Genomic DNA, 15,029 nt, shown 5'->3' with positions numbered 1-15,029 from the left:
CTTTTGCTGTCACTGTCACTGTTCTTGTCACTCTCACTAACTTAATATCACTCTGGCCGTCACTATTGCTAACCCGATATCACTCTTGCTGTCACTTTTTGCTAACTCAATATCACTTTTGCTGTCACTGTTACTAATTCAATATCTTGCTGTCACTGTTGCCAACTCAATATCACTTTTGCTGTCACTGTTACTAATTCAATATCTTGCTGTCACTGTTGCTAACTCAATATCACTTTTGCTGTCACTGTCACTGTTCTTGTCACTCTCACTAACTTAATATCACTCTGGCCGTCACTATTGCTAACCCGATATCACTCTTGCTGTCACTTTTTGCTAACTCAATATCACTTTTGCTGTCACTGTTACTAATTCAATATCTTGCTGTCACTGTTGCTAACTCAATATCACTTTTGCTGTCACTGTCACTGTTCTTGTCACTCTCACTAACTTAATATAACTCTGGCCGTCACTATTGCTAACCCGATATCACTCTTGCTGTCACTTTTTGCTAACTCAATATCACTTTTGCTGTCACTGTTACTAATTCAATATCTTGCTGTCACTGTTGCCAACTCAATATCACTTTTGCTGTCACTGTTACTAATTCAATATCTTGCTGTCACTGTTGCTAACTCAACATCACTCTTGCTGTGACAGTCACTTACTCGATATCACACTTACTATCACTCTAACCAACTCAATATCACTGTTCTTGTCACTTTCACTGATTTAATATCACTCTGGCCGTCACAGTCGCTAACTCGATATCACTCTTGCTGTCACGTCACTTACTCAATATTACACTTACTATCACTGTCGCTAACTCAATATCACTCCTGCTGTCACTGTCGCAAACTGAATGTTACTGTTGCTATTACTTTCGCAAAATAGATATACATTTTACTGTCACTTATACCAACTCTATATCACTCTTGCTGACACTCTCACAAACATAATATCAATCTTGCTGTCAATCTCACTAACTGAATATCACTCTTTCTGTCACTGTCGCTAACTTGTATATAAATCTTGCTATCACTGTCACCAACTCAATATCACTCTTGCTGTCACTATCACTAACTCACTATCATTCTTGCTGTCACTGTCGCTAACTCAATATTACTTCTGCTGTCGCTATTGCTAAATCAATATCACTCGCTGTCAATCTCGCCTACAAAAATCACCTTCCCTAGCTCTCTATTGCTCTCTTGTTCTACCTTTACTTAAAGTATTTTTCTAAATATCACACATCTACACGACTTTCCTTGGAGAGCTAGTTACAAAGAACGGTATCTACTAAATTGGTCGGATTTTAACGGATCGATGCAGCCACTTCAACAAATTAGCCTTGAGACTACTGGACCCTTTGTCTATGCCTGTTTTGGAACAGGATCCTGTTATCCAGAAGTGCCTAGGCTGTCTGAAGGAGGCGGCTGGTAAACTGGACAACCTGTACACCATGGCGCTAATGTCATACACCTTCACTCTGGCGAGGGATGACGAAATGAGGAGCAGACTCATCACCTTCTTACACCAGAAGTCCACTACAATGGGTATCATATAGCACTACAAACAGGCTATGAACGTTGTGGCCACTTGTGAAAAATAATGTTCATATGGCAGCTGGAACACGCCACTGGAACCGAGCGGAATCATCTGGGAAAGGCCTGGATTCTTTAGAGGTAGAGATCACCTCCTATGTGCTTCTGGCGCTTCTCTCCGGGCCTGCCCTGCCAGATTTTGGTCTGGACTACAGCTCTGGTATTGTGCGTTGGCTTGCACAAAAGCAAAATCCGTATGGAGGCTTCTCATCCACACAGGTAGGCTAAGCTCTGCTAAGAAAATGAAAGAACTACATGAAATTGCCGCTTTTCTCCTTAGGACACTATTGTGGCCCTCCAAGCCCTGGCAAAATATGGTGCTGCCACCTACAGCATTGGGGGCAGCACAACAGTGACGGTGACATCACTAGGAGGTCTGAACAAAGAGTTCATAGTGGACCAAAGCAATCGACTTCTGTACCAGGAAGAGAAGCTGAGTGACGCCCCTGGAGAATACAACATTAAAGCTGTGGGCCAGAGCTGTGTTCTAGCACAGGTACATTGGCACTCGGCATACACATTTATGATTAGGACAGGGAACTAATTTACACAATTATTACAAAAATGATTAACACAATGTGTACCTATATCATAGCCAATTATTCATTGAGTTCTACATGAAGTTTAAAAGACATTTATCTCCTTACACACTGCATGCATGGCATTACATTCACATTGAAAGTAATTCAGTCTGATTCCAACGGGCTTTGTAGGAGTACTCAATAACACTTTTCTTTAGCTCATTAGAAGAAACAAACCCATTTAAATAATCATAATCATAATTTTAATTAAAATATACTTATAATCAGGCACTTTGGCCCAGATTGTGTCAACGAGTAGATTTAAAGGGACTCTGTATCATTTGACCACTAGATATCACTCCATTATGTAGAGCAACAAAAATGAGTCCTAAAAAGAATAATAAAAAGAATAATACAAACTATGGAGACTCAAAGTGACCAAACTTCACCATTATTTTCATGCCTAATTTTTGGGTTTGTTTTTAGGGTAATTATATCTGCAAGGTGGTGAATAATTATCCCAGCTCTCTTTAGGTGAGGCTCATGCTATGTAAAATAAACACAAATTACTTGACCTAAGAGTATTTCTTTTAAAAAAGTACGTTTTTATTATAGATTATGCATATTTTCCCTTTTTTTAAATCAATACTGTTTTTTTATTTAACCACTGGGGTGTGATGAATAATACAAACTGTCCCTTTCGATAATTTTGAGAAAATCATTTGGCAGGATTTATATGTATTTCTTATGAATCAGTTTGAATATTTGACCTGATACACCAGGGATGAGCAAAGTACGGCCCACAAGCCATATGCGGCCCACCAGGCTTATTAATCCAGCCAGCAAAAGGAAAATAACTAAAATATAATGAGAATACAAATAATGGTAAATAAAGTACTACAGTTAAAATGTTTTTGTTGTTTTGGTATCACACATGTCCCCAGTGTATTTTTTCTTCCTCATGTATTGCAGAGATACCGGATTGAAGACTCTGTACCAGCAGATCCCTGTATAAAAAAGTACTAAAAAAAATCAAAACAATAATTTTTTTCCTATTGCCCCAGCCCAATGGTCAAAAATTTTCACCCTAATGCAACCCGTGTGTCAAAAAGTTTGCCCACCCTGTTGATAAACCATCCAGTGCATATTAAAACCTGATTTATTCAAAGTTCAAAGTGTTTATTGTCATGTGCACAGTACAGTATTTCATACTTTTCTGTCCACACAGTTGCCAGCGCAAAAATTGAAACTAGGAAACTATATAAAGTAAAGAAAATAAGCATATAAACACCTTGCTATTTTGCAATTTCTCCCACTTAGAAATCATGGAGGGGTCTGAAATTTTCATCATAGGTGCATGTCCCTGTGAGAGAGACAAACTAAAAAGAAAAATCCAGAATTCACAATGCATGATTTTTTAACGATTTATTTTTGTGATATAGCTGGAAATAAGTATTCGAACACCTGAGAAAATGAATGGTGATATGTGGTACAATAGCCTGTGTTTGCTACTACAGAGGTCAAACGTTTCCTGTAGTTTTTCACCAGGTTTGCACACACTGCAGGAGGGATCTTGGCCCACTCCTCCACACAGATCTTTTCTAGATCAGTCAGGTTTCTGAGCTGTCACTAAGAAACACAGAGTTTGAGCTCCCTCCAAGATTTTCGATTGGGTTCAGGTTCGGAGACTGGCTGGCTAAAACCTTGATATATTTCTTATGGAGCCACTCCTTGGTTTCGCTGGCTGTGTGCTTAGGGTCGTTGTCGTGTTGGAAGACCCAGCCACAACCCATCTTCAACGCTCTGCTCCAGCCTTGTGGAGGTGTACGTCTCTGGTGTCTTTGGACAGCTCTTTGGTCTTCGCCATGTTAAGTTAAAGTCTTACTGATTGTATGGGGTGGGCAGGGGTCTTTATGCAGGTAATGACCTCAAACAGGTGCATCTGATTCTGTATGATAAGAGGTCTTTCAGGGTCAAAATTCTAGATGATACACAGGTGTTCAAATACTTTTTTGCAGCTGTATCACACAAATGAATTGTTAAATAATCTTGCAATGTGATACCTGGATTTTTTCTTTTTAGTTTATCTCTCTCACAGTGGACATGCACCCACGATGAAAATTGCATTCATTTTAAACTATAATGCATTGTATTTATTATATTGTTCTCTAGTTCTGCCATACTTTAGATATTGTGCAGAAGTCTGGGGCAGTAAGTACACTACAGCCCCTTTTTATCCTCCAAAAAGGTGCAATTAGAACCATACGCAGGGCATGATATCGAGACAATACTAATATTTTATTCCTGTAGTCCAGATTATTAAAATTGGATGATTTAGTAGAATTTTCAATGCACAACTGCTATTTAAGGTCACCAAAAACATAGTGCCAGAAAACATCCATAAATTATTCATTCGGAAAAAGGGAAATTATAACTTAATTTTTTTTGAATTTTTGACTTGAATTATAACTTAAGTAGTAGTAAATTCATAATTCCAAAGGTGAGAACAACCAGGAAAAGTATGTATGTGTCTGTGTGTGGAGTCAAACTTTGGAACAATTTACAAGACGAAATCAAACAGTGTTCAACTATTCACTTCAAATTTAAATACAAAAAATCATTACTGGCGGAATACAGAGATAAAGAAAATGGGGTATGAGTGATACGAGAGATTGGGAATAGTGCGTCTAGAACTATGGTTAACTTTGTTGTCATTGTTGCTATTGTTATATCATAACTGTTATTATTAATATTATTACTATTGTTGTTATTATCATTGGTGTATTTAATAGGGAAGATGAAGGGGTAGGGAATATACACATCTGCTTCTTACTACCCCTTTTCGAACATATTATGTAACATTATTTTGTTGTTGCGTTATTGTTTTTGTCCTGTTTTTCATTTTAATGTTCAAAATAAAGTTTCCATTCATTCATTCATTCATTCAAAATTCCAGCCACCCCTCTATTATTTCTAAGTGGGAGAAATAGCAAAATAGCAGGGTGTTCAAATAATTACTTTCGTCACTGTACAAGTATACATAAAATAATATTATGAATATTAAGAAATACAAGATTAACTCAAGATGAGTTCAGGCAATAAAAATGAAACACAGTGTGCGTGAGTAGTCAAGTATAGTCCAGTTTAAAGTGTTTGTAGTGTGCTGAACATGTCTTAAGTGTAGTCAAGTCAAGCCAAGTCATTTTTATTTGTATAGCCCTCAATCGCAAAGAGTCTCAAAGGGCTGCATTGTTCGATCGGCAGCCGTTTAAGAGTCTGATGATCAGATACAGTCCTAATTCTATTGTTGCTGTCCCTTGACAGATTTCCATGCATTACAATATCCCCCCTCCTCCTGACTTTTCTGCCTTCAATCTCACCACTTCCACCATGTCGAACTGCAAATCCAGCAAGCCGCAGCTCATCCTCTACGTCCATGCCAGGTAATCGTGTGCACACCTCCGCTATAATCTTTATGACAGTCGTTGAATATCTTGCCCTTAAAACATGTAACCGGAAAAATTACGTACTTTACTCCGCCAGATGCAGGCAAATGACTAAAGTTGCATTTTCTATGAAAAAAAACTAAAAAAAGATGAGAAAGATAGTCAAGCATTGTTCATTTTTTTGTATTGAAAATGTTGATTTTAACAAATACATTGATTGTTGCAACTGTTACACTACCGATCAAAAGTTAGGGGTCGCTTAGAAATGTACTTAATTTTGGAGAAAAAAAAAACAGTTTTTTTTTTCCAAATGAAGGTATCATGAAACCAGAAATCAACCCTATACATTATAAACAATGTAAATTACCATTTTAGCTGCAAATGTCCAGTTTTATTGGAATATCTATATAGGTGTATAGAGGCCCATTACCAGCAGCCAGCACTCCAGTGTTCTATTAGTATGTTGTGTTTGCTAATTGCTTTAGAAGGCTAATGGAAGATTAGGAAACCCATGTTTAAGCAATTGTGTTATTACAGCTGAAAACCATTTAGTTGGCTAGATAAGCAATAAAACTTACCTTACTTTGAGATAGTCGAGTATTAGGAGCATCACATTTTTGTTTGTGGTTAAACTTTCAGAAAAATAACTTTCACGCGAAACCCAACAGTCTGTTATTGTTCTACGAAAGGAAGGCTAATCCAAGCGAGGAATTGCCAAGAGACTAAATCTCTCTCCCAACGATGTGTACTACTCCTTTTAGAGATCAGCACAAATAGTCATGTCAGGTCATGTTTATTTGTATAGCCATCTATCACAAGGAGTCTCAAAGGGCTGCACCGACCACAGATTATTGCAAACCACAGTCTATTATTACACCATACCATAATCTAAAACCTGCATGAAGGCAAGGAAAAACTCAAAAAACCTCAACACATGTTTTTAACAAACTGATTTAGTAATTTCCCACAAAAGTAATGTTTATTGGAGTTTGTGTACGTATTGTGCCTTCTTTTTGCATTTTGTTGTATTATTCAAATTAATTACTGCATAGATAGGTAGTGTTGTATGAGTTTTCAGTTATACATGTCTAATATTTCAGTCATTTATGTCTTTAATTGAGTCGTCATCAGTCCATATCCTGATTATTCTTAAAAATAGAGTGTAATTATTCACGTATAAATACCAGACTCCAGGTGGGACTTTGGGGATTTTCCACTAACTTAAGTTGAATTTTTGTGATAGCAAGCCATGTTTTAGTATTTAAAGGATTATTAGTCAATTTGAAAGCACACATGTGAAACCATTACAGCTTTATTCTGTATTTAATTTCTATATATTGTGTTTCATTCTTTTGTATTTCTTTATATCGTTATAAAAATGAACGGCTGAGTGGTTAGCACCTGTGTGGCACAGTTCTGAGGTTATGGGATCAAACCTTCCTGTGTGAAGTTTGCATGTTCTCCCCGTGCTTCCAGGGGTTTACTCCGGCTTCTTCCCTCATTCCCAAAAAAAGAAAACTTGCATTTCAGGTTAATTGGTCGGTCCAAATTGTTCCTAGGTGTGAATGAGCGAGTGAGTTGTCTATCTCTGTGTTCCCTGCAACTGGCTAGCAACGAGTTCAGGGTGTCCCCTGCCCACTGCCCAGAGATAGCTGGGATGGGCTCCAGCACCCCCGTGACCCTACTGAGGATAAGTGGTGCAGATAATGGATGCATAGATCTTATAAAAACCTCAACGGAACTGCCTCACTTGAGAATTTATTTTACCCTTCGTTGTCAAATGAACATGCAAAGTATTGAAAGTCCATCCTTCAATTTTCCAAAATGTATCAAAAATCTGTTATTTAGTACAGATAAAAGCATTTTCTGATTGCAGCTATCAGGGTAGGAGAGAGGAAACCAACATGGTCATTATTAACATCAAACTCCTGTCTGGACACATTCTGGAGGAGCGTTCTCTGGAGTCGGTAAGCTCAATTTTTTTCTCCGTATACTTTCTAATACTTTAGCCGCGATTTAAACTGTTGGCTATGTGATGTTTAGTTAAAGTATGACCGCTCGGTGAAACGTGTGGATCTGGAGGAAGGTTACATCAACATCTACTTGGATGGGGTATGTATTTTTCTATTGTTTCTTCACAGAATAATTTGGATGCAAATGAATGTGAGAGTTCTGAAATAAAACAGTGTTTCATATCTTAGGTGGTTTTCACGATTATTTTGTCTCTGTAACTCAGTGGTTCTGAAATAATGGGGCGCCCCTAGGGGTTATGAAACGACGTTATTTTTTCGGTAAAAGGGTAACCTAACTAATTATTTGTTTCGCCATTACAATGCCGTCACCATTACTGATGGTCAAAAGCCGTGCGTTACTTTAAAAAAATCAACTAAAAATGGAAAGTTTCTTCTTTTTTCTTCTTTTATCTCTCATTTTTGGTTTTGTTATTGTAATTCTTGTTTCTTTTTTTCATTATTTTTGTTTGGTTGAGTAAACTCTATATTGTTTACTGCTGGTGGTTATTTTACTGTTTAGTATTTATATTTATTGCACTTCAAGTGTAGGATAAATATATTGCTGGTGAAGCGCAATAAATATTAAAAGGTTCTATAACACAACTACCTGTCTATTCTTCTATCAGACTCAGATACTGTTCAGAAAATTTTAAATTCTTTGACATACAACAACTTCTGTTCAGAGTAACGGAAATAGTTCCTTTTCCTGTCAACTAGTTACTTTTACCATGAAATAACTTGCGAGAAACATTACGCAAGTGGGTCCTCTTTCCGTTCTGGTCCTGACAATCGTATAAGCCAAACTCCTACAGTTGATTTTAAGGGACACTGTATAATATTTGACCACTGTCTATGATTTGTCTTGGGCAAACAAAACAAGTCCTAAAGAGTACAAGGAAGAATACAAACTACAGAGATCCAAAGTTACCAAAGTGCACCATTTTTCTTGAAATTTTTTTGCGAAATGAGTTTTTCGGTTTTTGGGTACCTACAACACCAAGATGGCGGATAGTTATGTCAGCTCCATCTGAGTAAGCCTCATGTTTTGTAAGATAAATACAAAATTATTTACTTTCAAGTATTTAAAAATATGCACGTTTACAGATTCAGATTCAGATCTACTTTATTGTCATTCTAGTACACGTGTATACAGAACGAAATGTCGATGCATCTGACCCCCACAGTTTCCTTGAATGTACAGATATAAATAAAGTTGTATTGTATTTTGGCTACGTATAGTATTTTACCATAGTGCCGATAGTGCAAGAAGAGTAGCTAACCAGATGTGCAAAATGGGCAGTCAGGTTAACAAGTCAGGTACACAGTAACATTAACACTGTAACAATAACGCTGTAATTACAATAGTGCAGAGAGCAATGTGCAAGGAGTGGCAAGCTATAAAAAACTGCCAGTAGTGCAAAAAGTCAGATTAGCAGCCGTTTAGATTTAAGTTAACTATATGTTAGATTGACCATTTAACAGTCTAATGTCCAGGGGGACTAGACTATTGCGGACCCTGGTGGTCCTGCACCGCACACTGCAGTACCTCTTCCCAGAGGCTAGCAGAGTGAACAGTCCATGATGGGGGTGAGAGGGGTCCCCGGTAATGTTCTTAGCATGGGATAGGCAGCGCTTCTGGCCAATGTCCTGAATGGAGGGAAGTGTAGTCCCGATTATTTTCTCTGCTGTCCTCGTTACCCTCCTTTTTGCTGATATTAATTTCAATATAGTTTTTTAATGATTTTTTTAAACACTAGGAGGCACAAAATAATATGCACGGTTCCTTTAAAATAGCCACATAATGCTTCTTGGGTTTGTATTGGGCCAAAACCTGAGACGTCATATTCAGAAAAACATATATCTGATCATTTTTCACCTGCTGCTAAAATATTCAATCAGTCGACTTTCCTTGTAAGTAAGATTCCAAGCATTTATGTGACATGAATTTTTTCGCTAGTTGATTGAGATTTAAGTTGCAGTCACAGTTTGCAAAGGAGTGACTTAAACACGACACAATGTGTTACTTTTCTGAGATATTTCCTTTCTGATTCTGCCAAGACCGTGATCTTAGTTCAAAGGGAAAGTGGGAATCTCGTTAATTAATTCATGCGCGTCAAAAAGTAGATGACGAAGCATTTGGCTACCGAAGGGAGTCATAGTTTTTCGCACTGTTTACCCACGCTTTACTGAATTTCTTCACTTTGGCATTCAGAGCACTTGGCAGAAATCGCATCAATCAAACATTCGGTTTACCCTGGTCTGCATCAGTTCAAAACCAGCTGTGTCACCATTCAGAGCGATGAGCACCGCCGTGTTGACGTAGGCCTGTGACAAGTATTGAGGCTGGGGAGATCCACAAAAAGGACCCAGCGCCCATTCGAAATTGCCACTGTCTCCCTTGCGACCATCCGCCTCGTAGAAAAATAAACTGCACCGTATTGAAGCATATTCAAAGTCAAAGTGTTTAAAATGAGAAGTAATGTTGAGGCTTGTAGTCTGGAATTCACAGTACTTTAATTACCAGGAGGCTCCTGGTGAATTTAAATAAACTACAGGTAAAGGACGAGTCTCCATTATGATAGTTTAGGGCCCCTGCCATAATATGAAAGCATAATGTTAGTTTGGCCCGTGTGAGTTTGATCAGGATGCTACCTCCGTGCTAATTAGTTAGTCGGCACTCAAAATGTACAATCTTTAAGATCAATGTGCATCTGCTTGTTTGGCTAGCAATTGTCTTGTTTGACGCACGGCAGTTTGTTCACATCACATACTATAAGTTTGAACAATTTAGCCATTTCGATTTATTGTTTTTTGCAACACTGATCGCAAAATATTTTGTCCAAATTAAAATGCGGAACAAGGGGGTTGCAGGAGATAGTCACTGCTGTTGGACTGAACCTTAAATGGCATTAGATGCATCTGACAAGTGACTCTCGGTGAGTTTCTTTCTTCGAAAACCTGATTTGGCCCAACCTCGCTCAGACCCTAGTCCTGGCTGCCCTGAAGTACATTGAGTTTGAGACTTAAGCTTTTTGTTTGGGAAGGGGATGCAGGGTGGCTATCAAGTGTTCTCAATTTAAGTTATGCTTAAAAGTCCCCAAATATGGGAATCAAAAATAACTTGCCGAGTACAAACAAAACAAAATCATTGTGTTTTTTTTAATTATGATTTTGCTTTATCACTGGACAGGCCTGCAGTAGAATCTTCAGCTGTGTTTGTTTTGTGTTTTCAGCTGAAGAAAGGTGAAATTGTGGTATATAGCATGGCTCTTGAGCAGGAACTGCCTGTCAGGAACCTGAAAGCAGCTGTAGTCAAAGTCTACGACTACTACCAGACAAGTAAGACCCTCTTCTGCTTTGGTCATCTTTCCAATTATCTTTTAATAAAATACTATACAGACTTTTACGTTTGTATACATATTAAACTGAGAGGTTATTGAAACACAGGTAAAAAAGTGGAAAGACTGTTTAACCGAACAGAATGTGTCATGCAAATTAATGTTTCTGGCATTGTGAGTAAAAATGGTACGATAATAAGACAATTTCTAATGCCTTCTGTGGGCTGGTAGTACTGGGAATTTTACTCTGATCCAGGTAATGCACGGTAATCTTGTTCAATACCGATCTTAAACCAATACTTTTTGCTTGAAAATGACTTGATCATCGAATAATCGACACTTCCCCCGTGAGTTAATTTATTTTCACGATAAACATAGAAAAAAAGATTTTAAGAACTAAAAATGTTTCATATTTTATAACTTGTTCGTTAGAAACAAGTTCTCATGAAATTAAGAGAAAACTGAAATCATGATATTCGGTAATTGTAATAGGGACACTTGTTGTTAAATTTAAACTTGAGTAAAATAGAGAGAAAAGAGATCACAGGTGGAAGCCTTCAGATAAGGGGTTAAACCCCCCCTTCTGAAACCCCCACGAGAACACCTTCACTTATTTACATCTTCAAGGTTACAAAAAGCAGTTCAGCCCTAAAGGTGTGGCCATCAAAGAACGGCAACATGATTGGTCAATAGTGACATTGATTTCAAGAGTTGATGATAATCAAAACAACGTAATACAGTAGTCAAAATAATGAACATTGAGCCAAACTAAAAAGCAACTGTGCACAATCAAAGTAGAGAAAGTAATGGTAACTTGGTAGCAGCACAAAAGCAAAGAAACATACATCAAATTACTTACTTAACTATAATGCATGTGCAAGTAGAATATGAGGTTATTGAAAGAGTACATAAAATAAAATTTCTTGGAGTAATAACAGAAGACAAATTAAACGGGAAATCTCTCTCAAAACATGTACAGAACAAACTGTCAACAACCATCTCAGTACTGGGCAAGGCAAAATATATTCGGGGCCATAAATCCCTGGCTTCTTTACAACACACTGCTTTTTCCCTATTTAAATTACTGTGCAGACGTTTGGGAATACACTTATGAATGTACTCTACAATCACTATCAATAAGCCAAAAGAGGGCCATGAGGATAACCCATCGTGCTGGTTACAAACCTCACAGAAATGCACTTTTCTGAAGATCAAACATATCAAAATACACTACTCTGGTTTACTTTAAAACGGCACAAATCATGTACAAAGCAATAAATAAGTTGAGATGGGGATTATAATGTAAGAGGAGCAAATAATCTAAAACAAGTTTTCACTTTCTATATGTCAAGTATAGCTGTGGAACGGGTTGGCGCAGAGCTTAAGCAATGTCCAACCATGACTCAACTCCAAAAGCAGTACAAAAGCATGGTATTCATAGGGTACAAGAAAAATGCCTGGCAGGCAAGATGCAGGAGCAGGCCAGGTAGGTAGAAATGCTGAAAGTGTGCCTGTCAGTCACACAAATAGGCATAGACTTGGGAGTGACCGAGGGTGCTGGATGAGAGAGAAAAGGATTACGCTTTGAGAAAATTGTTGGAGGGGTGAAGTGTCGATTCCAAGTCAGTAGAACTGATCCTTACTTGAGTAGTATTGATAATGTAAATGTTTGGATCGCTTTCCCCACTCCTAATCTCTACCACCAATGGTCTAGTGGTGAAGCATCAGCATCCTCACTGCCACAACCCGAGTTTAAATCCCTTTGCATGAAACAAAATAAAATTTGAGCCATTGATGATTATCAATTGATCAAACATTGCGCAGATTTTAAAATGTACTGTATAACCTTGTGTAATAATACACACCCATTATTTTCTACAGCACTTTTAGCCAATTTTCGGTTTTGAGGTTGTGCATTATTGTCAAATTGGCCGCGCCTGTGTGTATCACGATTGCCGTGGTGCCCAATTGGCCCCTCCCGTGTGCGTCACAGTTGCCATGGTGCCCAATTGGCTCCGCCCGTGTGGTGCCAACTGCGGCTCGTTGAGAGATTGAGTTTCTGTTTATATAAAGTTCAGCGTTATCTTGCTTCAGGGTTAGCCCGTCATATAAACTTCTGCCCCACAAGACGTGGGTTCTGACTCGATCCTGTTTTCCTGTGATATCTCCAGTCCGATATTGTTCCCATTTATTTTTGTACTGTTTAATTTCGGGTTCCGGTTTTGTTTTCCGTCTATTTTTGTCCTGGTGGTTAGTTTCTCCAGTTTTGGGTCCTGTCTAGTTTCTCCTGTTTATTTTTGTTACCCTGATTCGTTATCGATCTCGTCGGTCTCTGGCTTTCTGTCCTTCCACGCCAGACCGGCTTCCTAACGTGCATGACACCCCGTTTCCCATAAAATAAAAGGCTTGTGTGAGAACGTCACGCGATTGGGTCCTGTTCTGTTCTGGTTCTGACGATTATAGTACAGAAAATACAGTACTTGGAAGTTATTATCTTCTTTTATCTGCACGATAAACTGCACAATTATTTAATGGATTTCTTTTTAAGTGGATTTTTATTGATTTAGTTTGTGAGCTGTAATTGGGGTGAGATGGTGGATTCTCAATTCAGACCAGTTGGGAACCACAGCACCATTCCTTATGATTTTAACAAACGTCAACATTTGATTAGTGAGACTCTCAGCTAGTAGCCAAATTTTCTATACGGCCCTCCCTCCATTTGTATTTGGCACCCCTGGTTTACATGAACTTATCCTATTTGCAGGTGATGAAGCTGTGACAGAGTACACATCCCCCTGTGCAGAGAGTAAGTCAAAACAATAAAGAAATATGTTTTCTGCTCTCAGATTTTTGTTGTTGATTTGGATATTTTTCTTATTTTTGACATAATTCTTAGAAAATTGTATTGTTTCACATGGGACAATTAGGAAACATGTGTTTTTAAAAATAGCTGATCATTTTGATACTGTTGTAAAAATGTGTTTTAATGTTTCAGATGACGTGATCAACCAGCTTTAATGAACATCAAGGGGACGACTCAGACTTAACCCGGAAGACGATTTGTTCATCACACTTGTTAACTTGTATTTTTTGCCTCGACTGTTTGTATTTGAAGGGAATCTTTGTAATTATGATTGAAACCATTTCCTTCTCTGAGTTTTTCCATTTTCAATTTCTGGATTTATTTTTTAGTTATAGCTGGCTTGCCTCAACACTGGATTTTTTTTTTTTTGTTTCAATCAATTTTAACCCACTGGAACCAAGAAGACCAGACGGTTGTCTGTAACCGTTTCAATAAGAATGGTCCGTTCATATTCTATTTAACTCAAAGTGATACATTCAACGCACGAATAATGATGTAAAAAAAATGTTGAAAAATGAGGGCAACTGCATATGACATGGATGGGAGTGTTGAGTATGTTGCATTACCTTTTGTGAAGTAGCACTTAATTAGCATACTTATTCAGATGTCAGTCATGGAATAAAACAACAACCAAGAAAATAATGATGTGTATTTGTATGTTTTTAAACACAATTTCAAATGCCTCATCGCAAAGTTTTAATCCATGAATCACTCAGCATCAGCAATCTTGTTTGCTTAATGCCCAGGAAGGCTAATGGCCTAGCTGGGTAGTGTCAAGTATGCTAAACGCTTGCAAAGGTTTTGCAAAGGAAATAGTTAAAGGTATAACGAAACAGTGTTTTTTTTTCAGTTTGTCACAAAACATCTAGTGTTCCACAATTATGCAAATATGTTGCAAAATATTCCACGCCCCAGGGAGACTCGATTCATTTAATCCCAAAGTTGACCCCTCTGTATTGTTTCATGTTGAACTGTGACATCATTGAAGTAACACATGGTTCACATTTTCCTTAACCGCATGGGTTTCAGGGTCCAATGAGCAGGCAACTCTGGACAGCCTGTTCTTGGGTCGTGGCAAAGTTGGTACCAGTCCATTCTTTAATATTGTCAGCTCAGTTCTTTTTGGGTCTTCCTCTCCTCCTGCCAGGTTGGACTGTGCCCTGGAGAACTATCTTGGTCAGTCCTGATGATGTTGTGACATGACCATACCATGTCCATCTGCGCACAGTTGATAGCTCTTCGTAG

General features: G+C 38.1%; 1 protein-coding gene across 1 annotated transcript in view; it reads left to right on the top strand.

Annotated features, from left to right (window-relative positions):
* LOC148358594 (alpha-2-macroglobulin-like protein 1) overlaps positions 1-14,424 on the top strand; it is a 67,065-nt gene extending 52,641 nt beyond the window's left edge. Inside the window, exons 28-36 of the mRNA XM_088346330.1 lie at positions 1,394-1,556; positions 1,627-1,823; positions 1,885-2,100; positions 5,450-5,568; positions 7,448-7,538; positions 7,615-7,683; positions 10,817-10,922; positions 13,686-13,727; positions 13,917-14,424. Of these exons, the coding sequence (XP_088202456.1) occupies positions 1,394-1,556; positions 1,627-1,823; positions 1,885-2,100; positions 5,450-5,568; positions 7,448-7,538; positions 7,615-7,683; positions 10,817-10,922; positions 13,686-13,727; positions 13,917-13,939 (1,026 nt within the window). The 3' untranslated portion in view covers positions 13,940-14,424. The remainder of the gene's footprint in view (positions 1-1,393; positions 1,557-1,626; positions 1,824-1,884; positions 2,101-5,449; positions 5,569-7,447; positions 7,539-7,614; positions 7,684-10,816; positions 10,923-13,685; positions 13,728-13,916) is intronic.
* The last annotated feature ends 605 nt before the right edge of the window (positions 14,425-15,029 follow it).

The sequence above is a fragment of the Urocampus carinirostris genome, chromosome 10 (genome assembly GCF_059441175.1).
Source record: "Urocampus carinirostris isolate Australia breed hairy pipefish chromosome 10, RoL_Ucar_1.0, whole genome shotgun sequence".
NCBI lineage: Eukaryota > Metazoa > Chordata > Actinopteri > Syngnathiformes > Syngnathidae > Urocampus > Urocampus carinirostris.
This window is presented reverse-complemented; position numbering and strand designations above follow the sequence as displayed.